Source organism: Balaenoptera ricei, chromosome 11 (assembly GCF_028023285.1).
Source record: "Balaenoptera ricei isolate mBalRic1 chromosome 11, mBalRic1.hap2, whole genome shotgun sequence".
Taxonomy (NCBI): Eukaryota; Metazoa; Chordata; class Mammalia; order Artiodactyla; family Balaenopteridae; genus Balaenoptera; species Balaenoptera ricei.
Window position 1 is genome coordinate 4,750,136 of NC_082649.1, and position 24,446 is coordinate 4,774,581.

At 44.8% G+C, this 24,446-nt stretch overlaps 1 protein-coding gene across 1 annotated transcript in view; it reads right to left on the reverse strand.

The window, feature by feature from the left end:
* Positions 1-20,321, reverse strand: part of F13A1 (coagulation factor XIII A chain) — a 144,148-nt gene extending 123,827 nt beyond the window's left edge. The window contains exons 1-4 of the mRNA XM_059940631.1: positions 20,262-20,321; positions 19,895-19,971; positions 17,841-17,988; positions 6,091-6,279 (exon numbers count right to left, since the gene is read on the reverse strand). Coding sequence (XP_059796614.1) covers positions 6,091-6,279; positions 17,841-17,970 — 319 coding nt within the window. The 5' untranslated portion in view covers positions 17,971-17,988; positions 19,895-19,971; positions 20,262-20,321. The remainder of the gene's footprint in view (positions 1-6,090; positions 6,280-17,840; positions 17,989-19,894; positions 19,972-20,261) is intronic.
* Between the last annotated feature and the right edge of the window lie 4,125 nt (positions 20,322-24,446).

Below are 24,446 nucleotides of genomic sequence, written 5' to 3' on the forward strand. Positions count from 1 at the left end.
AGACAAAATACCCCTCTTCTTACTCACATTCTTCTCCAGATATCATCTAAATTTTCTTCTCTTCCAAAAAGATTAAACAATTTCCTCTTTGAACATCCAATTCTCTTGGATTTAGTGGCACTGCACTTCCCTGATGGCCCTTCTACTTATCTGATCACGTGGTCTTTGTCTCCCCCAGGGGTATCAGCTCCTGGACTGACTCCCTAAAAGTTGTTTTCCCCCAAGATTTAAAGCCTCCACCCACTTCTCACTTGATTTATGTTTTCTGAATGATCTTGCCCATCTATGTATGTATGATATCCAAATTTCCATATATCCAACCCAAACCTCTTCCCTAAGCTTCAGATTGATATATGGGACCATCTATTGGACATATTTACCTGGAAGTCCCTCAAGTACTTCAAACTCAGCAGGATCAAATAGAATCTCATTTATATTTACTACTGTTTCATTGGCAGAGGTCCTATGCATTGTGATTAGGAGAGAATGCCTGGGTTCGAATTACAGCCCTAGCACTTTCCAGGCGTGACCTTGGGTAAGTTCCTTAATCACTGAAAAGATGGAGATGACTACAGTCCAACGCCCAGAGGGGTGCGTGAAGAGTTAAATGGGCAGCATGTGGCACCTCTGCTCAGTACCCTGTGCCAGTAAGTGAGTTGTCAGTGGGAGCCGCTAGCATCGTTATCACTTCCCACACTCAGTTTTTCTCTCCTGAATTCCCGCCATTCCTCATCTCATCTGGGAGTGCTAGCACATGTCATGAGCAGCACACAAGCCAGCAACCTGGGAGCTGTAGCTACTATCCTCCCAGTCACTCCATGAAGACTACCAATCACAAGTCCAGTAGACTTTTCTCTCCTAAACTCATCTGGGAGTGCTAGCACATGTCATGAGCAGCACACAAGCCAGCAACCTGGGAGCTGTAGCTACTATCCTCCCAGTCACTCCATGAAGACTACCAATCACAAGTCCAGTAGACTTTTCTCTCCTAAACTCATCTGGGAGTGCTAGCACATGTCATGAGCAGCACACAAGCCAGCAACCTGGGAGCTGTAGCTACTATCCTCCCAGTCACTCCATGAAGACTACCAATCACAAGTCCAGTAGACTTTTCTCTCCTAAACATTTCTCAGATCCCACCTCTCCTCTCCATCTCTACAACCACTGCCTGAATCCAGCCTCTCACCCTCTCTCCTTTGAGCACCTTCTCTCCAGTCTCAAACCGTCTAAATAAGAATCGTTCATGTCACTCCCATCCTGAATACACAGCAGTCTGACACCCCAGCTGGCTTTAGATAAACACTACTCAAGAAATAGGTGAAATAGAAGTATTGAAGTCTTGAGGCCATTTCAGTGTTTTAATGGGGTTAATAATGCAGAATATATGCAGTTGATGTGGTCCTATGAACGCTTGGGCATGTGATGACTGTACCCATGAATGACCTCCATCATTGTACTCAGAAAAGACTGCGCTTTTGGACTCCCAGGTTTGCACAGCTGGAAGGGACTTCTAGCACACACCACTGGGTGTCTACCAGCATCCATGCTTAGCTCCCCTTGTCCCTCTCTGAAGAGACTGGAAAAATGAACTACTTTCACAGCTCCTTTTACAGGTAAGGGTAACAAATGAGACATAAATAGCTTGCTGGTGCTTCTGGGAAAACTTTGCTCTTCTGATGAGAGGGGCAGGCTTTGCTGATACCATCCTTCCCCTCTTCTTTCTGAGGTACCCAAAAATATGAACCTGGCACTGTGGGAGCCATTGAGGGACTGAGGAAAAAGGTCAAGAGAATGTCTGAGGTGCTGGCCTCAACGTCCCCGTGCTCCCGTAATGGGACTCCAGGGAGAAAGGAACTTGCCCAAGAACCCTGCAGCCACGCTGGAGGGCTCACTGGGTAGGGGAAGTCTGTTGTTTTGAGGGGGGAGAGCTGGTAAGGAAGATAGCTGCAAATTCTTTCCTTGGAATGACTCTGCCTCAAAGAAGTATCACACAAGTAGGGAGCCCATGCTAAAGTAACAGCAAATTTACACCACAAGCTGTTCCTAGGTTTTCACAGCCTCAGCTACGGGTTAAGGAAACCTGTAATTAACGCTCTGCCCCATGCCTTCCATGATTTGTCATGGCTGCAGGCTCAGGGGTGGAAAGAGAGAAAAGGCCTCACAGATGACCAGGCACATTTTCCAGTCACACCCATCTCTTCAAATTCATTAACACCTCCCACATAACTCACAGAGATAGCGGTGCACGGCCAGCAACTAATGAATGCAGTTATCAAAGCGCTGAGACCGTCTGCAGCACAAGCTAGTGAGGCCCTGGCAGAGGAAAGCCAGTAGCACCTTGTTCACATTCTCTGCTCCGAGGACCCAGTGTACAAAGGTTAAATCTGGGACCACCCGAGAGGCTATTTACTTAAATATTTAAAAAGAAAGAAGCCTGATTTGAAGGCAGAATCACTTATAAATAAGTCCAATGACCCTAGGTTCTGAGAATAGCCACAAAAGAAAACTCCAGGGTATTAAGACATCCCAGCTCATATTATATAAAGTCACGGGGAAAGACAAAAGAACAATAACAAAGAAATGCAGACTGGAAGCAAATAAGTGTGTGGTTATTTTCTCCATATTTTTAATATGACGATAGGTCTCTCTATTCAATAGTTACATTCTTTAAAAGTAGTGCGTAAACTGGTCTTTGTTGATAAATCTAATCGTGTTATAAACACCCTAAAATAAATATTTGAAGAGACTTTTATGTGTCCTTTATTTTTTTACAAAGTATTCTCTCTTCTGTTTTTTAAATCACTTTTTCACATTCTAGGTTTCTTGAAACTGAGGTACACCCACATAACCAAACATTTGCACTGAATTTCATTTCCAGTTCACATTCGACAGTTACCTCTTCTCATTAGAGCAATTACGTTTTTTAAAGATTGAAGTAGAGTCGATCTACAATATTGTGTTAGTTTCAGGTGTACAGCATAGTGATTCAGTATTTTTGCAGATTATACTCCATTAAATGTTATTACATGATAATGGGTATAATTCCCTCTGCTATACAGTAGGACCTTGTTTGCTTATCTATTTTATATATACTAATTTGTATTTGTTAATCCCATACCCCTGGTTTGTCTCTTCCCCCTTCTTTCTCCCCTTTGGTAACCACAAGTTTTTTCCTACGTCCGTGAGTCTGTTTCTGTTTTGTATATACATTCATTTGTATTATTTTTTAGATTCTACATATAAATGGTATCATATAGTATTTGTCTTTCTCTGTCTGATTTATTTCACTAGCATAATATTCTCTAGGTCCACCCATGTAGCTGCAAATGGTAGTATTTCATTCTTTTATGGCTAATATTCCATTGTATGTATATACCACATCTTCTTAATCCAGTCGTCTGTTGATGGGCATTTGGGTTGCTTCCATGTCTTAGCTATTGTAAACAGTCCTGCTATGAGCACTGGGGTGTGTTTATCTTTTCAAATTAGTGCTTTGGGGTTTTTTAAAGATATATACTCAGGAGTGGAATTGCTGGATCACATGGTAGTTCTATTTTTAGTTGTTGTTTTTTTTTTTTTTTTTTTTTTTTAAGGAAACTCCGTACTATTTTCCATAGTGGCTATACCAATTTACACTCTCACCAACAGTGTAGGAGGGTTCCCTTTTCCCCACATCCTCTTCAACATTTGTTAGTTGTAGATTTTTGATGTTAGCCATTCTGACAGGTGTGAGATAATACCTCATTGTGGTTTTGATTTGCATATCTCTAATAACTAGGGATGTTGAGCATCTTTTCATGTACCTGTTGGCCATCTGTATATCTTCTTTGGAAAAATGGCTATTCAAGTCTTCTGCCATTTTTGATTGGATTGTGGGGGGTTTTTTGACATTGAGTTGTGTGAGACATGCTGTTTTTTAAAATACATAGATTTTTATCTCAAAGGCAAATTTGCTATGCTTCCCCTCACCCACCTTTTTGCTGAAGAAACAAAAGTAGTACTATGTCTTTTTATAAAAAGAGAAGACTTTAAATGCTTACTGTAGTGGATTCTGTGGTCTGCTACCCAGACCTTTTGTGTTTAGGACAGAGGCATGCTTGCCCCGATGCTGGGAATGCTGGTGGCTCACAGCTCTCATTGAGCTGCTCTCATGGGTTTACCCTCAGCCATGGAGACCCAACTACACTAATTTTTCCCTCCCTGGGGGTAGCTTGTAGCCAATGACCATCAATGCTAGAGTATAAATGACCCATGCCCTTGCCTCAAAACTGGACAACTCTAAAGATACACTCCAGCTCCAGAGCTCACCATGGGATCCACTGAAGCCTTTGTTCATTGGAGTTCAACCCCGCTCTCTGCCCAACACTGATCCTTTCACTCTCACACTGATGTTGACCCTGAGAGTGCTCCCCAGTAAACTCGTTCCACACAAATCTCCTTCTCAGAGTTTGTTTCCTGGAATCCCAATCTAAGACATGCATCTTATTCTTCCTAAGACTTTCATTATTATAGTTATTTTATGTATGGGTGTGGGAGAAGATCTGAGACCTCAGACAAGTCCAGTTCAGGGACAAAGCTTCCCTGTCCTCTTCTCACTGCCCGAAATATTTGGCTATAAAGGTGAAGGTAAAAATTCCCATTAAGTTGGAACAAAACTCTGGGTATTTACTCACATGCATGGAGTGATCCTTTTACTAAAAATGTGTCAAGGACATTTTAATCATATCTAGTCCAAACAAGCATGTACATGCACACACATATATACAAAAGAAAGATAAATGAACTTAGGGAAAGAAATAACAATAAATTTTCATCATATTTTAAAATAGTGTTTAAAAAATTATCTGTGGATTCTTCTCTCACCTGAAGTACCCATTATTAAAAAATATTAACAATAAGAGTCTGCTCCCTAAATTAAATTAGAGTTATTTCACTTTGCCTAACACACAGGAACAGTAGGTTAGTTTTCCCTTTTCTTTTCCCACAACTGGGATAACAAACAATTCTGTGTAGAACCCAAGCACTGCACTGATGTTGTTTATTCTGACTCAGGGATCTCTTTTCTCCTCTCCCCCTTCTATTCTGTCTTCAACCAATTTTCCCACATTTATATACAAATTTGCATTGTAAATTCAAGTAAGCACAAACCATGTTCCTCAAGAGATCAGTGGCCATAGATTTTTTTCGCGAGGAAGTATTTTTAGTTTTAATTTTATTACATTTAATTTCTTTATATTTATTCCCACAGGTCAATGATTTTACATAGATGCCTCCATATAATCATATCATGGTCACTTTTTTTTCTCCCTTTCTTGCTTGGTTCCCTTTCCTTTTGCTTCTCTTGCCTTTATTTTGGCAGTATTTCCAATATGGAACCCATATCAACACCAGTGTGTGTGCTTCATATTCTTTTCTGAACTCACAGTATTGATCTATGCACATGTACATTTACACACACATGTATAGAAGATCTTATGTACACCCTTCTACATTTTGTTTTCTCACTCACTACCTCTCTTAAAGTCATCTGGCATGGGTCAGATTGACAATCCATTATGTGAATATATCACAGTATTTTCAACCATTCCACTATTGAGAGTTGTTTACTTTTAGGGTTTTATTTGTCACCATACACAATGCTGCAGTAAATAATACCCACTTTTTAAAAGTGGATTTTAAGATTTTAGATATCATTGGTATAGATTTTTAAGACTGGAAGTGCTAGGTCAAAGCTCATATGTATTTCTAATATTAACAGATATACCAAATTGCTTTCTAAAAACGTTATTAAATTACACATACATCAGCCATGTATGCTTTTCTCTACGTACACATTAACATTTTATGCCAGTTGTATTCACTTTTATTTATACCAGATTTTTGCCTGATTAGGCAAATAATATGTTGATGTTTGGCATTGTATCAGACCCATCTTAGAGTATAGAGTGGTCCAGGGGTTGGATGTAATCCCAGCTCCAGCCAACTGTTAAAGTATGATTCCAGGAAATAACACAACTATACCTTACCCTTCCTCCATTATGACCCATGGTATCATGACTGTCATGAATAGGGCTTGCACATGGCACTCACCAATGACATATTCCACCCTGAAGAGGTCCCTTCTAGGGTTATAGGGACGATTGAAGTCGATCTGGATGTAGAAAGACTGTCCTCTACGTACAATCAGCTTGTTGTTGTTGTATTTGTCGGTGTGGTGATCCACTTTGTTGCTGTCCCATCTCTCCTTGAACAGGTGAACAGCCGTAACATTAAGGTAGTCTATACACAAAGAAAACAATCAAGAGAAACCACTGAGTAACTTTGGTTTAAACACAAACTTGAAAAACAAGGCTATTTTCCCTGAAGACGCAAGGTAGTAAGGTTTATTAGATAAAACGCTATACAGGGGGCTGGTAGATTTGGGAGTCAGTCTCTTGTGACATCCTTGTTTTCAAAGAAGATTTTTTTAAAAGCATTTTCCCCTTCTGATCTCATCTCAGACCACACGGCACTCACTTTGGGATAATAAAGCTGTGTTGATAATGCCTATCAATAGGTCTAGATACAGAGGAACTAGCACCTGAGATCAAGGCTTCACATCCGAGTCTCACGTTGGTTTTCGTTGTGTCAGGTGCTTCCCACGAAGACTACAGCCTCCATACGTTGGGATAAGCAGGGAATACCACTTCAATTTTCTTATCTTTAAAAAGGGAGGAATCAAATCTGACAAAGCATGCAAGGGATGTTCTAAGGACAAAGTTGATCATCAATCCAAAATTCTCCTCTTACTTCAGGAAGGGTCAACCCACAGCCCCCTTCTGTAATTCTAAAAGTAGATCTTGTCCTTCAAAGGCAGGAAACAGAGGGAACAGTCATGGAGGAAAGATACCAGCATTCCTATGAGGTTGGTAGGATTGTTTCCACTTTGCACATGCTGAAACAAGACTCAATTTCCCTGGCTACTAAACAACCAACCTGGAAGCAAACCCTGGTGTGAAGCTGAAATCTATAGACTTTTCCTCTGATTTTTGGAATCGGGAGTGTAAATGTCAGTTATATATTTATCTGAGACATGATAGCACTGGATAAAAGTTAGATCTCCTCTTGCTTTTTCCCCATTCCCTCTGCAAATGATCACTGAATGTGAAGGTAGTTCTAACTACCCGTCTACACTGCAGTTTAGAAGATCTAGTCTAAAGACAGATTTCTGTGTATGCATTTGGAGTTCTAAAGGGGCACTGGAGAGAGAATGCTGGGTGAGGTGGGGAGTGTGCGCTGGCCTCTTGCCTTCCCTCCCTTTTCCTGGCCTTGACTGTTGCATGGTTTGTCCTCATGGCTGTGAACTCAGTGTACACAGAGAGCTGGGGCTTCACCCTGAAATACTCAGTGATTTCCCCTGCTTTTACACAGGAATCCTGTGCAGGACCCCTGGTGCTCTCTGGCCTCATTTTTTCTCATAGGCAAAATAGAGAAATTGGGTTCATTAAGGTACTCTATAGGTCTAAAGTCTAGGAGTCCCTGCAACACCCTTGATGAATTCAAAGTCCAGGTAACCCTGAGTTTGAATCTCAGGTCTCATAATTACTTAGGTAAGGGATGTTGCCTCTCAGAGCTGAGTCTTCTCACCTTTAAAATGAAGATACTAATATCTTGAGAATTTCTACAAAGATTCAGTGACCTAACAGCGCAATGGGTCTGACTCTACGCCTGGTGCATAGTGGGACCAGAGGCTTCCTTTGAGCTTGCTGACTATGAACTGTGATGGTGCCACCTTATATTTTACATGGTGCTCAATGGGCTATTCTGGCTGCAACATTATAGCAAACAGAAAGTGCAAGATGCAATTTTATTTTTGCTTCATCTCAGAACCCTGTAGTACATGGTCCCCTGAAGGGCAGTTTCCTTCCATTATGCTGTGGTCTGAAGATGTTTATTTCTATAGCTCTCTCTTCCAAGCTGCCTTCCTCCTAAGTTCTCTGGTCTTATTAAGGTCACAATCCCCAGTGCTAAACCAGCTTCTGAAAGAGCTGGAGAATCATAAACGGCCCAAGAGAAGAGCCTTAGTAATCAACTCATCTGGCCCTCTTTCTTAGCACTGTGACTTTTAATAATGTTTTGTTTTATTTTTAAAAAATGTCTAAAAACCTAATTCCTCAGAAAAGGGTTTAATCAGCTCTCCACTCATCAGCACCAATGGAAGGAATATACTGATACTGCACTCTCACAGAATCTCAGAGGGCAAAGGTACTTTCTGGACCATCTGGTAGACCTGCTATGTACTGCACGAAACATCTCCATGAAAATCCTAATACTTAGGCTTTTAGCCTCCATCTGAACAAGGAACCCACTATCTTATAAAGCAAACAGGCCATTTTTAAACCACCCAATTATTTGAAAAATCCTTATACGATGAACTGACATCTTCTTCCCTGTAATTTTTCTAACCGTAGATCCTGGTTCCAACTTCTGTGTAAATATAGAATATGTTCTATTCATTTCATCTGTCACTTTTTTGGTATACAAAGACTATTGTAAGGGTTTCTCTGAGTAAAACATTCTCCATATCTTCTACTGTTCTTTAAGAAATTATTTCCAGACCTTCTACCCATTACTGTGTTCTGAAATATACATATTCCATTTTATGAATTTCTCTCTTATAGCATTTTTCTTAGAATTAAGTACATTACTCTGGTTATGGTTTTTCCAATGAAAACCAATAAGACCACTGCATCTTTCAAAATAAATAGTATATTTCTATGATTTCAGTCCAAGATACCATTAGTGTTTTGAATACTCTTATTGTTGATTTACATTAAGCATCTGATGAAGCAAAACGCTTAAAAATACATTCTGATGTCACTTCTACCAGTAGTGGATTAAAACTCAGTCCAGACCCCTATAAGTCATTTTCTCATGTTGTTATTCAGCCATTTCTATCAATGCAACAGTTTTTTTCTTTTTAGCTCAGTTTTAAGGCCTTACATGTATTCACATTAAATTTCATCCCATTGTATTTGGTTAATTGCTCTGAATTCTCAAGATAACTTTAGACCCTAAGTATATATTCACTATATTAACATCCTCCCTAACTTCCTGTTCTCCAGGAATTTCATAAGTGTGCTATTTTATGTTGCCATTCAAGACAGGGATATAGATGTTGATTAGGGCACCACCAAGTAAATGCAACTTAAGTAAATGCACAGTGGTAGATACTAAAGAGTGATCAGGTAATTATGATACAGTGTCATGAACACCCTGACAAAGGAAGTATAGGCGTCTGAGTAGGGGAGGGTTTCTGGCTAGGAGCCCCTAATCCAGATTAGGTGGGGGGGATTAAGGAAGCTTTCTGGAGGAAGTGAGGTATAAGCAGGGGTCAGAAAGCTGAGCAAGTTTTCCAGGTAAAAAGAGAGGTGGGGAAGAGAGGAGGATGAGTGAAGTCTGAGGGGAGAGACAGTATGGTTTACTTTAAAAGCTGAAAGGTGATTGGCTGGCTAGAGCGTAGCAGTGGGACCACAGTGGAAGGGAAGGCAGGAGCTGCTCCAGCAAGCCTTGCAGACCGTGTTAAGGAGCGTGGAGTCTAATTGCACTGGGGATCCAGTGAAGAATCTGAAAGAGCAAACGGACATGGTTAGATCTGTGCCTCTGCAAACGTAAACGGCTTCTTGCGGTGACAGAGGGGAAAACGGACTGGGCAGTGGCAGTGCTGGAATTCCAGGTGAGGGATGGGGAGGGTCCAGTCTGCCTGTAGGGAGTGAAAGCCCTGGTCCTGACGCACTGCCAGGGTCTGCCTCAGCTCTTCCCACCCCACCCCTGTGACGACGTGCCCCTAAAAACCAGTGTATTCGCTTTAGGTCTTGGCTGCCCCCAGCAGGTCTGCCCACGCGGAAAGATAAAGCTGGAGAGAGTCAAGTCTTTCTTTGGTATCTGGTTCTCACTGGTTCCAGTTCTCACTGCAAATGAAAACCCTGGCTTTCCAGTTCCACGCTCCAGTCTAGCAAATCTGGTTAATGTCTAGTGAGTCTGGGTAAGTCAGTCCGTCCTGGGAATTCCCTGGTGGCCCAGTGGTTAGGACTCTGCGCTCTCCCTGTGAGGGCCCGGGTTCAATCCTTGGTCTTGGTCGGGGAACTAAGATCTCACAAGCCTCACGGCGCATCCAAAAAAAAAAGAAAAAGAAAAAAATCAGTCTGTCCTTGTGGTAGTGCCGTGCGGAGTGTATAGATGGGTATTGGAAGAATAAGAGTTCCATAGTTAAACAAGTTTGGGAAGTGCTGGTTTAACCAAAGTTAATCAGGATTCTTGCAGAATTTATGGCAGACTGTCACATGCTGATGTGCACCGCAAACCTCCTACAGGTGCAATGCTTTCCAAAGTTAAACGGCCATGGGAACTATTTCTTTGTGGAGGATTTTTCAGAATACGTTTTGGGAGATGCTTCACTGTTTACTAATTGTGCAACCTCAGAAAAGTCATTTAATCTCTCTGAGTCTAGTTTTCTTATTTTTAGAAAGGAAATGAAATACCTCATAGGGTTGGTGTAAGGATTAAATGGAAAAAAAAATGTATGTAAAGTGCTTTAGCATAGTATCTGGCACCTAGTAAATTCTCCAAGTTATTATTATTATATTGTTATTGCTAGAAGTAGAATAGCATAGTGGGTAAGAGTATGGATTCTGGAGCCAGATTACCTGGACCCAGATTCCAATTTTGACACTTACTATCTTAGTGACTTTGGACAAGTTACATAAACTTGTGCCTCAGTTTCTTCATCTGCAAAATGGTGGGATTAAATAAGAAAATGCTACATTGCCTGTCTTCTCAGCAGACAGGCCTGCTTTTCTCTTCCTGAATATCTACAGGTGGATGGAGTCATTTTCTCCTCTCAACTGCCAGAATATATTTTTCTTTTAAAAAAAAGTCTATTATCATTAGTCACTTAGCATTATCTTAATATAAGTGATTTTATCTAGGAGACTGTAAGCCCCTTGAGGACCAGACCATGTCTTAATCACCTTGTTACTGAGCCTGGGGCAATGTGCAAAACTGCCATAGCAAATATGCCACTTTTCACTTTAAACACATTTAATAATATCTGAAAATTTGGAGCTAGGAGTTGGTTAGTCATTTTAAAATAGGTTATTCCATTTATCATAGTATTAACCATACAAGTCCTTTAAGTAACTTATCAGACAATTTCATTCTCAAAATATGCCAGTTTCAGGACTGTGTTTATATACTGTTGAAGATAATGTACGGGGTCTTATAACACAAAGCCTCCAGACCAGCAGTTTTGTTTCAGATTGGAATAAAATGAAAATTTCACAGTTCACTTAGACCACTTATAACAAAGGGTAAGCAAAAGTGCTAATGAATTCCTTTGAGTATATAAAACCTAAGCCCCCCCCCCCCCAGCCCCACCCCGATCATAGTTTTTATGTTGGGTTTATATCGGGTAACATCTTAGGGAAAAACCCGAACGAACTTTTTGGCCAACCCAACTAGATTTTTTTCATAGTGAAAATAAATATATATATACTAAATATATATTAATATATATTAAGAGTTTGTTTTAAAATAATGTAGTCTACATTACTGTGCATTTGACAACGTTTAATTCAAAACATGGAATTTTTTTAAATGTTATCTTTTCCAAGTGCTCTTTACCTTTTCTATTGCAATGTCACGCTAAGTCAATGCCTTCAGAAAGAAAGAAAAAAATCACAGGAAATCACAGTGGTACCCTACGTAGGGAGAAACTAAGTCAATGATAAATAAAAATTTCCTAAATAAGTTCTTAAAAATTCATATTAAAATAATTTAATCTAAGAGAAACATTTCATTTAAAAAATAAAACTTGAAAAAAATAAAATAAAAAAAATTAAAAAAATAAAACTTGAGGGTGGGAGGAATTGGGAGATTGGGGTTGACACATATACACTATCGATACTATGTATAAAACAGATAACTAGGGCTTCCCTGGTGGCGCAGTGGTTGAGAATCTGCCTGCCAATGCAGGGGACACGGGTTCGAGCCCTGGTCTGGGAAGATCCCACATGCCGCGGAGCAGCTGGGCCCGTGAGCCACAGCTACTGAGCCTGCGCGTCTGGAGCCTGTGCTCCGCAACAAGAGAGGCCGCAATAGTGAGAGGCCCGCACACTGCGATGAAGAGTGGCCCCCACTTGCCACAACTAGAGAAAGCCCTCGCACAGAAACGAAGACTATCAAAAAAAAAAATTAAAACAAACAAACAAACAAACAAACAAAAAAAACAGATAACTAATGAGAACCTAGTAAATAGCACAGGAAACTCTACTTAATGCACTGTGGTGACCTAATGGGAAGGAAATCCAAAAAAGAGGGGATTATATGTATGTATAGCTGATTAATTTTGCTGTACAGCAGAAACTAACACAACATTGTAAAGCAACTATACTCCAATAAAAATTAATTTAAAAAAGGAATAAAACTTGATTAAGCTATGGAAGATTAAAAGCTACACTGAGAGGTGGCAAGTTTAAAGAAATAATGTTCTAGACTGCAGCCAAATGTGTAAGACATACAGAAGGGTAATAGGCAGGGGCGTTATTGTCTGGAAGGAGAAGAAAATGGCAGCCATGTTGCCCTCTCTCCAATGTAATCTCCCAATAGGTCTATGGAGTTACTAAGGGTTACCCCAAGTCTTGGGGAATGAGGTGAGGTCCCCAACACCACTGAATAAATACCTTTTCTTCCATTGTTCATGGAGAGTCACCCACAGATCAAGTATTTGGTTCTTATAATACCTGATAATCGCAAGGACTCTATGCAGACGGTGTCATGAGATATGATCATAGGCATAAAAATATCATAGTTCTTTTCCTTGTCCATTGCTCCTTCCCATGTAGCAGGCACTCAGTAAACATTTACTAAGCTAAAATATTGATTTTTGCTTCGTTTCTTGGCTTAACAACACGTAGTTTAGGTTGAAAGAGCTTTCTCATCACCCAGGCTCCATTCGCCACAAACAGGAAAGGAATTTGCTCCTCCCTGTCCAAGCCCAGTTCCTGGCAGAACAGAACAGAACAACTCATTGCTAAGCTACTTTTTTTTTTTTTTTTTTTGGTTTTGAGAGAGATATTGTAGCTGGAAACTTGGCAGCTTGCTCTTTCAAAGTGACAGCTTTCAAAAGTCTACCTAACGCGATTTAGCCTAATTCCAAAACATCAGAAAATGGACTGCTAGAGAAAAAAAATCTCTCCTCATGAGCCAGCTGCCTCCCTGTCTTCCTACCCTTCCCCTAATATGAAAAAAGTGGATTATTTTCACCTTAGGTGGTAAAGATATTCTTCAGAGAATGATTATACCTGTCACAGATGGAACCTTTAAATCAGTTAAATGTTTAGGTTCATATCCTAGGAATTCCCTAGTGAACTGAGATCTCCATGCAATCTTTGGTAATATTATTACCAAACTATAGGTATAAATACTGTCCATGAGGTGGTAGGTCTGTTTATTGTGAAAACAACAGGGTAAAGTTTCCTTTCTCATATTCCTTTTGGACACCCAGAATTTTAAACTATCATTAATTTGAATCATTAAAAACATTTTCTTAAACAGCTTATTGTTTTTAACTGTTGCTATTAAAATGTCCTGTACTCTGTATAAGAAATGCTCAGCAGAAGCTAGAATGAGAGAAATGAGTCTAACACCTTTTCCAGGGACTAAAATCCCTCTCTCTATTTCTATTTCTCTGTTGGTCTATTTCTCCTCTAGCCTGAAGTATCTCAACAGCCTCCAAATGTGTCTCCTTCTCTCCATTTTCTCCTCACTATTATCATTATTTTTATAAACATAATTCTGATTATGTCATTTGCTATTTAGAATCCTTTGCAAGTCCCCTGTATCTGCAGGAGGAAAGGTAAGGTCTTCAAGGCCTGATGTGATCCCTGCTGACTTTTCTCAGGCTCATCTCCCCTCTCTTGTCCTCACTACTTGACATACACTGTGCCCTCTGCTAGAAATGCCCTTCCAGGCACTTTTCTGCCTGCAGCACTCCTACCCATCGTCTAAGACCTAACTCAGGTGTCCTGTATTTACGAAACCTTCCTCACCTTCTTTCCCACTCCTCCGACACCACTGGTCATTCCTTTTATTTGTTTGTTTCTTCTACTAGGTGGACAATTGCTTGAGGCCAGGTATTGACGTGTTCATTTTTGTGTCCCCAGAGAGAGATTGGTGTCGTTCCCGACACAATCATTAAACATTTTCCCACAAATCAAGTGGAAAGTGTGAACTGTTTCTATACAACATCGTTTCTTAATCATACACTGAAGGCCTTTTTTATTCTTTCAATAACCTCGAATCCAGAGAGGTTTACTCTGCACAAAGGCGAGATGGATGACTAACTAGTCAGTTAGTTGATTTAGTTCTGACGTGGAGTCATGGGAGGGAGGAGACGATCAGAAAGGCACAGACCTCATTACCCTGAAAAATACTAGATCCCGCTTGCATTTGATTTTTTTATAGATCTAGCTTGCTTTCCAGTTTGAATTCAAATTGCATTAGACCTGCCAAATGAGTATTATAATTACTTCCGCAAATGGATCACCTACTGTTAATAACACAGAGTCAAACCAGCCCAAGAATATAAGGTTATCTTCCGGAACATCTCCTGCTAAAATAACCTTTGAGACCAGGAAGGCTCTAGAGAGATTTTCAGAAACACCAAATGAGCATGCAAAACATTAGAAATGGATGCAAATCCAAACAATCTGAGGGGATTTTCAGATACATTTCTCGGCTACAGTTGAGTTCAAAGGGGGCATTAAGGATCCCTAAAAACACAGGAGGACATCAAACACCTCCATGGACTGACTGGTCCCATCTCCGGGGTTCCACTGTCACCTCAAATATCTCAGTGTTTCTTAAATATCATGCTGCCACATGGGAGGAACCTTATGTACGTTCATACATTTTGAAATACAGGCGAAAATAATTCTTAACCAAATATTCACTGAAGTTGTGAATTAAAGGCATTACACACACTCAATATATATTTTATACATCAATTGCCACAAGACTATTCAAAGGGAAAAATCTGGCATTTTCCCCCTTTTGCCTCTCTGCCCTTCTCAGTCAATTTCACAAGAGTAGCATGCTAAAGGGACACTTTGGAAAGCTTCCATGAAACACATGTGGAGAGATTGTCTTAGGGCTTTGTTATCCTGGAAGCAGTCATCCTCAGATGAGATCAGGGAGGTACAAGCCCTCCACTAGTGGCCACTGAGGAAACTGCAAGAAGATGGCACTTAAACCCACGTGATTAGGTCTTAGCAGGGACTTGGGGACAACTTGACAGACTTCGTCCCAGGACACCCACTTTTAGTACAATTAAACAGAGATTTAAAATGTGAAGGATAACTGGGAAATGGACCTCCTTGATCAAGACAGTGTTCTTTTTCTTCTGTTCTACTCATCTGGGACTTACTGCTATACTTCCTGGGTTCAGAGGTCCTATCTTCAGAGCATGTAGCATTTAGCTCATCTGTATGAGAACTACTAAATGAATGCATGTTTATGAAACCTGGAACCTGTTCATAATAATAAGGTTACAATGACTCTAGGGCTGATGAGTCATTAATTGCTCAAGGGATTGATTTTTCACTGGACACACACTCCTATGCCAGGGCCTGTATTAAGTACCCCAGAATGTCACTTGGATTGTGGACACATATGACTGCCAAGCAAATAATGACTGATCTTTCAAACTAATTCAGTTCAAACTAACTCCCCACCTCTGCCTGCAAAAATAAGTAACCAAAAAACCAGTATTCCCAGATTTTTAAAAATTGACCTACCTGCTCAAGTTCTTTGGCAGTTCTCTTACTGGCAACATTTTGGTCCATTTTAATTCTATGGGGGCTGCAGGCCGCACATATTCCCCTTAGAATCAGGGTTCCCTTGGGTGGGCTCCTGACCTTGCAGAGGTATGATAATCTGCACATTCTGAATCAATGAGCATGTATTGATTGGGTATTCTCACAGCCACTGGTCATTTGATCCTCACGGCAACTGTGAAGTAGGTATTGCTCCCATTTTGCTGATGGGGAAACTGAGGCTCAGAACACTTACATGACTTGCCGGGGGTCCCAGGGTGAGCAAGTGGCAGATGTGGGACAAGACCCCGGGTCTTTTGAGTCCTGGACCAGGGGACCCTTTGCTACACCTCACTGACTCAGTGGTGCCTCCCATTTCTCCTGTGCCCCTTTCTCTTTCTGCTCCCCCCGCCCACCTCTTCCAGACCTTGCCCCCCTCTCCTGGGTCCCAGAGTCTTCTCTGCCAGAGGGGAATTTGGCTAGAAAACTGAATACACCAAGATAACTTGCTTGGTAATTTGACATCTGTACACTTTCCAATTTTATTTGCATTTAAAAAGAGAGAAGGAAGGAAGGAAGGAAGGGAGGAAGGGAGGGAGGAAGGAAGGAAGGGAGGGAGGGAGGAAGGGAGGGAGGGAGGAAGGAAGGGAGGGAGGAAGGAAGGAAGGAAGGGAGAGAGGGAGGGAGGAAGGGAGGGAGGGAGGGAGGGAGGGAAGGAGGGAGGAAGGAAGGCTCCTAGCCTGAGCAGTGAAGGCGTGAACACCAAGTGCTTATACTTTGGTTTCCGTTTCCCAACCTATAACGTGGGGATTTAGGTGAGTTGATTAGCAAGTCCTTTAAAACTCATTTCTGTGGTTCTAATGGTGGCGTTTTAGAGAGTGCAGCAGCTGGTAGGGAGAGAGCTCAGAACTCCAAGTCCACACCTTGTCTTGGCCCCTCGACCCAACCGAAGATGCCCTTCAGTTCTGTAAGCCTCCTGCTCCCAGTTTGGACGGTACCCCAGGGGTGGTACTGGTTATCTCTCTGTCTTCGCAACTGGATATCACACCGTCCAGACATGATACTAACACAATCAGACTTGCCCACCAGACCCACGCTGTTCTCTAACTTTCTGGGTTTGTTCGTAATCAACATTGTCCTTTCCCTTTGCTTTCAACCTCTGGTCTCTTTCGGACAAGGCCGATTAACCACACACCACAGCATGGTCGTGGGCACCTACCCCTACAAGTGGGTGTTCATCCCCCAGTTAGACCATACACAGAGCCCCCTCAGGAGCAAAAGTGGGTTTGGGTACATGTGTGCAACTGACAAAATGTGCTCCCCGCTGGATGCCATTCAGGGACGTGAGTCTGAATGTCCCTGCCATGGCCCAAGGGAAGGGTGTCTGTGTCACCAGGCCACTGCTGGTACCTGGGTGCTGTCACAGCTGACAGGGCTGAGTGGAGGTCAGCGGCTGGCAGCTGCTCCCAGAGCAGGTCCCTCCGGATGGGCGGAGGCAAGAGCAGAGGAAGCAGCTCGCCTCACCTGCCCCCCAGCCTGCTCTGGAGAGAAGCAGAGGGCTTCCATCTCCATTACCGTCAGGGTCCAGCATCTCTCACCAGCTCTGAGATTCACAGCGATGGATGCGGGGAGGGGGCAGGAAGGAGGTGTGAGCTAGACAATCACAAAAGCCGCAGTGTTTTGGGAGTGGAAACTTCCAGCTAGAGAACATTCTTAAAAACAAAACAGGAGGGCTGGAAGAGGACTCAGCTAATGCCCTTGTTTTGCAGAGGTGACTTCCTTGAGATTACAAAGCCATTAAGTGACAGAACTGGGACAAGAATCCTGGTTTTTGGTGCTTTTACCACCCAAAAGAGGGTTTGGGAGGCCTTTCTTTAAAACCAGAGACTGGCAGGGGACCAGTTTTTGTGGGAGTTCAGTGGAGACAGAAGGTGCTGAGCTAGCACCCGTGGGGACGGCTGGCCAGGGCGGCCCAGGAGGTGACTGTACCTTGCAGGCTGAAGCTCCGGGGCACCAGGCCCTGCAGCTCCACGGTGGGGGGATCATTCTCTGATGCGTTGGAGGTGTTGGGGGGGATGGCTCTCCTCCCTCCAAAGGTGGCCCCCGAGGACTCCGACATTCTCAGCCTCACAGGCTCCTTGTGGGGAGAAAAGGAGGCGCGGAAAGGAAAGTGAAACCAGTTGCATTTGTGATAAGGACTCAAAAACAGGGAGACATATCTGTCTGTGATGGCTCTTGAGCAACACATTTTGAGTTTCGCATAAATGAACCCTGAGATGTGGCAGGAAGGATGAGTCTAATGATGGAGTACAGTTCCCCAAGGATCTCGGGGAGATTTCGTGTTTGTCAAAACATATGGAAAGCAGAAGAAAGAGGGCTTATTTGAAGAAATGAAAAATGTAAAAGATTTTGGAAAGCAGGGTCTTTTTCTCATTCCCCCTAAAGGCAATCTCTTGAAAGAAACGTTTGCTATCCTATGCATGTACCTCTGCCCATTTTATATAGACTTATGAGGCCCACGTCACTGTAAGAATAAACTCATACACCCACGTCCAGATCAGTGGCTTCCTTTCAAGCATTCACGTCTGCAAGTTAATTCAGCCAATATTTATCGAGGGCCCCCCCTATGCGGTCTGGGCAGTTGGGGTACATCGGAGAACAAAACAGAAGGATGCTTGCCTTGAAAGCTTCCAGTCTAGGGGGCGGGTACTGTTGAGCCCAACAAGATTCTTAAGTGAAATCACTCGGGAGGGTGTGAGAAGGTGGTCACTGCTTTGGAGTCAGGGCCACAGGGAGCAGGACAAGGGAGGGGAGACTTTGGGTGGATGAGGCAGAGGCCGCTGCAATATTAAATAGGGCTATAAATAGCCCGCTCGCTAAACTTACACGGTCAGCTAACACCGCCCTTGCTCCAAGCCTGCTTCCCTTTCCTTTGGAGTTTGTGTGGACAAACAACCAGTTTAATCACCACACCTCCTGTCGGGGTACAGTTGGTACTTGTTGACCAACAGACCAAATGAAGGGAGACCTTGTTTCTGGCCCCAGTGAAGCTTTCCTCTTGATCACCTGGATTACCCCGTCACGACTCTGCTTATTCGGCTGTTTTCTGCACCCTCAGAAGATGAGGAGCAGCCCTTACAGAGGCGAGGGGAGTAGACTGTCCCAGAAACGTGTGGAGCAAAAAGGCAGCACGGCAAAAAGGAGCCACTTCCTAAGGCACTGGGGCTTGGAAGCAGACAGTAGCGTTTGGAAGTGTAAAGTCTGAGTGGGTATCCATAAATACCTGCGGTCAGATTTACAGGCTCTAGTGGGTTAAGGGGTCGGGGGAGGAGAGAGAGAAGGGTTAAGGATAGAGAGAAGGCAGGAAAAAGCCTTCCTCTGGTGGGGAATGGCCGGGGTGGGCTGCAGGGTGGCTAGCGGAGGGGAATCTTTGGACAGAGTAGTGCAGAGCGGTGCAGTAGCCCGTTGGGAGAGAGGACCATTAAAGCAGAGACTGGGGCGCCCCAGGTGCTCCCCGGGTGCAGGCCAGGCTGGGTGAGCGCAGGTGGGCAGAAACGTCGCCTCCTTGTCAGGTCTGGGCTGGGGGAGGTGCTCAAGTTCGGCTCCCTGCGGCTGGGGGAATGGGGTGCCAGCGATGGAGAGCCGAGCTGGACCACTCCCAGTGCCAGCCAAGCAGGTGTTCTTACCTGGCCCTGCCTGCCCCTCTCTGCAACCTTCTGCATCCTCTCTCCATAGTCCGCTCCCCTGAAGAAAGGGGTGGGGCTGTCCTTTGGGGGAGCACCCCAGTTGCCCCTTTGGTGGCCCTTTTCAGCCAGCAGCGCCTTTAGGGAAGCTTCGCGGAATGCCTGAGAGAAGGCCCGCTCGGAGGTGCGGCTGGGTAGATGCGGAGTGAGGGGCGAAGAACGGAACTGGACCGGTGGGGCTGCTTTCGATCCCCGCGGCCCTGCACTCCGGGCACCAGCTGACAGATCGGCCCGGAAACCCAGGGGCAGGAGGTGGACGCAGGGCTGCGGGATGCCCGGGCAGAAGGGGCTGCTGCTTACCTGCGGTCGCCTCCCAAGGTGTCCCAGCGCAGGCTGGCTCTGGGCGGCTCTGGAGTACTCCCTCCAAAGGACACAGGCTAAACGACAAGAAAGTTCGCTCTTAAATAACTTCCTAAGAGTCCCCCCTTCCTCCCCCCATCCCGCAGCGTTTTCTCCTCCCCCTTCTTGACAGCCGGAGAAGCAGCCGTCTCCAGGACTTGCTATTTACCCCAGCCATCCTGCTGTTATTCTGGCATGTCCCCCCACCCCGGCCCCCCTTTCTCCCAGTTTCCCAACCCTGCTTCTCGCCATCCCTACCTCCAGCTCAGCCGCCCCCTCCCAACCTGGTGGCTGGGAAGCCCCCGGCAGACTCCACCCCCTCACCCACTTTGGTCAGAAGGCTGGGAAGGAGGGGTCTTCCTTCACAAGGGGACGTTTCTGCCCTCCAGGATTCCGAGGATGGCTGGTGCGGCTTGGCAGGAGGGAGGGTCTGCCCTCCTACAGACAAGTCACAGACAGCTGTGACCGTGCACAGCAAGGAACGTGTCCTTGTTGGGTAAATAAAGCTGAGGGGCATGGGCTACATTCCAGAACCATCCACAGAGCCTCCGCCACCACCTAACCACAAGATTTCCTGCAGGGCGGGTGGTGGGGGGCGATGCCCAGCTGGAGGGAAGATGAGTAAATACCTTTACAAGTGTTACAAAAATTAGAAAATAACATTTTTTTTTTCCTGAAAACCATTTTGGTTTCTTTTCAAATAATGGAAGAAAAAGAAAAGAAAAATTTCCTTCTAAAAATTTCCATATTTTCTTTTCCTCTGATTCTTTATATCTCTATAGACTCCTCTTTCCAGTCATGGCTATTTCTAATCTTCTTTACTGTCTTCGTATTTCTGACCCCATCACTTGATCTAATTTACTAGGGAAGAAAAAGATGCCATTGTTTAAGAATTCTCTTAGTTTTTTGCTGGCAAATCTATGAACTCGCCTGCAAACTTACCCATCTTTTCCCTGTTTCTTCTCATTACTACAGTAGAAAGGTTCCCACCTTGTCCATGGCCAAGTGTGCTGTGTACCTCTTTTGCCTGCGTTCCCTGTCACCTTCTTCAGGACCTTGCTGTACGGCTTCTCCACTCTCCCTCCTGTACCTCAGGCTCACTGTCTCTAGCAGTTCCCTCCCATCAGCATGTATTCAAGTCTCTTTAGTATTTTAAGAAACCATTCCTCAACCCACATCCCCCAGCTATCGTTCCTTCTCTCCCCTCTTCATTGCAAGCTTCTGCCCCCATCATTCTACTGAAACTGTAGTTCAGGGTCATCCATGGCCTGCGCTAGATCCAAAGGACAGGATCCAGTTCCCATTTACTTAACCTTTGGAGGCGCTGAACTCTGTTGCCCACTCTTGTCTTGAAGGTCTTTTCCCCCGGCCTCTGAAAGATACACTCTCTGGAGTTTCTCCATATGCTACACAGGCTCCCTTGATAATTTCAGCAACCACCATGATTCCAGTTTCCATTCTGACTTCTCCCACATCTAGGTCTTTAGTCATAATCTTTCCAGAGCTCCAGACTCCCCTCTCTAACTGCCCACCAGCCATCTTCTCTTGGCATGTCCCAGTGATAACTTGCAACTCATCATGTCTAAGATGAGAAATAGAATTTTCCCTAAAACCCTGGACCAGGAGTGTCCTGGATTCCTAGATACCCTTGCCCACGTGGGGTCCGCGGAAGAGTGGTCAGCCCTACACCCTCCAGATTAGGTTACACAGTTGCCAGGTGCCCCTGGGATTCCTGGCTGTGTTGTGCCTTTGGGACAGGCTTGCTACCCTCAAAACCACTACCACAGTGACGCTTTTGGCCTGAGACTCACTGATTATTGTGTGAACATGCATACATGCTGGTTAACTCTCTAGCTCTACCAAACCACAAGCCCAGGAGCATTAAGCACACAATGGCTTTCCCTTGCCCAACAAATAGTGTCAGTAAGAGAGTGTCCGAGGGCACCAAGCCCTAGCATGGGTGGTTGAAGCCCACCCACGTTACAGACCCTTAGCCCACAGTCCTGTGTCTTGGAAATCAGCACAAAGTTTTCTGACCATACGGTGAGCCTTTGCTGGGCGAGAAAATGTGACCTCTGCAGGAGCAGCTGGGGGCATAGACTCAGGTCTTGTCTCTGAACATCATTTGCTTGGCATGGAGGTGGCACAGTGTATGTATTTAAGGAATGTAGCAACTGGTGTTCAGCTAGGAAAACAAAAATGACTTGAGGTCTTTTTAAAAGAGGGAATTTATCACAGGAGATTGGTTACACAGGTGATGGAAAAGACAAGGTGCCAAGTAGGGGCAGATGAGGCAGCAAGAGCAGGGAGGACGTGGTGCCATCACGGCACGCTGGCTGGGGTTATGTGGCGGAGACTGGAGCCACCAGAGCTCCACTCTTTACCAGAAACACTCTGGGTTCCCGCAGGAGGAAGGACCACTCTAGCTCATTTCTTTCTTCCCTGTCCTCACTCCCACAATTGACTGTTTGCTGCAGTCAATTACAATCAGATAACAAAGGGGTCAGGGAAACACAACCTGCAAAGATGGCGCCACCACGCCTGTGTTGGGGGGAAGGGCCCCAAGACCACCCGAGGTTCAATGAATCACAAGGTGGACCCACCAGCCTGTCATCCCCACCGCTATGATTTAAGACAGTAAGAAGGTACAAAGCGAAATCAGCAAAGGGAAAAAGCACGTGGGGCAAAGGCCAAAGGAAGCCAGGTACAAAGTGACAACAGTCCTCACCCGCTGGAGTCGCACAGCCCACGCTTGACTCCCCAGCTACAGGCTGTGACAACACGTGTGAAATGGCGTCACCAGGGAGATCATCAGAGACCCGGAGCCCAGGAGTTTTATTGGAGCTGCTCACAGAGGCCCCCTCTGCCTGGCACAGACCAGTCTCCAGGCTCCCAGGAGGAAGCAGGCGCTCGACATAAACCACCCTGACCATACACCGTAGGCACCTCGAGCCATGCCTCTAGGTCAAGGAGTGGTGGGCCAACTCCTGAAATTGGAGGCCCCTGACGCAGCCAGGCCAGCCTCGCGAGCAGGCCTCTCTAAGGAGAGTGGGCAGGGTTCCGGTGGGGACTCCTTTCTTCACAGCCTCCCCACGCCCACCCAGGCAGATTAGAGCAGAGACCAGGTGACCTCAGAGCAAACAGTTCCAGGACTGACCCATCAAGCAGTGGACCTTTCATCACAGTATGGCCAGTCCCTCTCGCTCCCTTCCCAGCATTGCTGTAGGGCCACAACCATGGCCTGGAGAGAGGAAACTCCAGCGGGAAGGTCACTGGGAAAATGGAGCTCTGCCCCCCACGTTCCCTGGCCTCACAGGCTCAGGATGGGACCTCTGGGGAGATGTGCATCCTCTCGGGTGCATAAGCCCTGGCACCTCTTCCCATTTCTCTGCAACCAAAGGGGTCACGATCCCAACGTCCTGTTGATTGAACCTTGAAGAAAGCTGCAATTTATACCTCGTTGTCTCCTCCAGGGGCAGGGCAAGAAGGCCTGAACACATCACCTCGGGATCCTGGCTCCTGTCAGAAACATGTAGCAGCCTTTGGGAGTTGTAGGTAAACACGAGGTGCAGGGGTGGAGAGATTCCAAGTTCCCTTAATTTGACTCTTTGATTCTGAGTTTTCACTTATACGATATGGTCACTCTTCTCTCCAGATAAACTACCATCTTTCTCCTACTTGGCAATTCCCGGGAAGCAGACTATTTGCTCAGGAGATGACTTTTCCAGCAGACTCTATTTGATTTACATGCAAAACTTCACATCCCAAACAAACAAACAAAAATCTCAGTCACGTCTGGACCCTACTGGCTTTTTCCAGCTGAAACAGGATCTGGATTTTGTTGGTTATAGATGTAGTGGCAGAGGGAGGTGAGTGGATATAAGTAACGAGTCTTCAAAGATGCCAAACCTCCCAACCTCTCCCTCTCTTGGGGGAGACTTTTTCCTCCAGTGCCCTTGAGCCGTAGGAGTTGGGGGAAAACTTTCCACTCCAGAAGGAGGTGGGGCTGGGGGTAGGATGAGAGGCGGGCTGGGGGAAAAGTTTGCAATCACGGTGCAGCTGCAGCTGTGAACAGGTGGTGAGGGAGTGGCCCTCTGTCTCCATTCACACCTTTCTCGGAGCCTCAGGGGACCCTTCGCAACGTCTGACCACGACATTTGAAGCCCCAAGAAGGAATTTATAAAGCACCGTCCCAGCCGCTGCCACAGTAGAGCTTGGCTTCTGAGAAAGGACCCTTCCTCTGACAGAGCTCCCTTCCGTCTTCCTTTAGGAGAGATGGAATCTACGCCAGTGCGCCAGTGACAGCTCCAGAGGGCAGAAGCTTCTCCTACTTCAGCTTTCCTGGGCGTGGTTCCCTCTGGCCAGCGCTTTGCCGTCACCCTTCATCTACCATCCCGGGGAGCAGTGGATTGCAGGGCTGTCTCCTCATGGCCGGACCCTCCAGGAGGACACACGGAGGAAAGCTGTTTTCTCCTTAGGCGTGAGAATGAACTAATGCACTTGTGTGCTTACC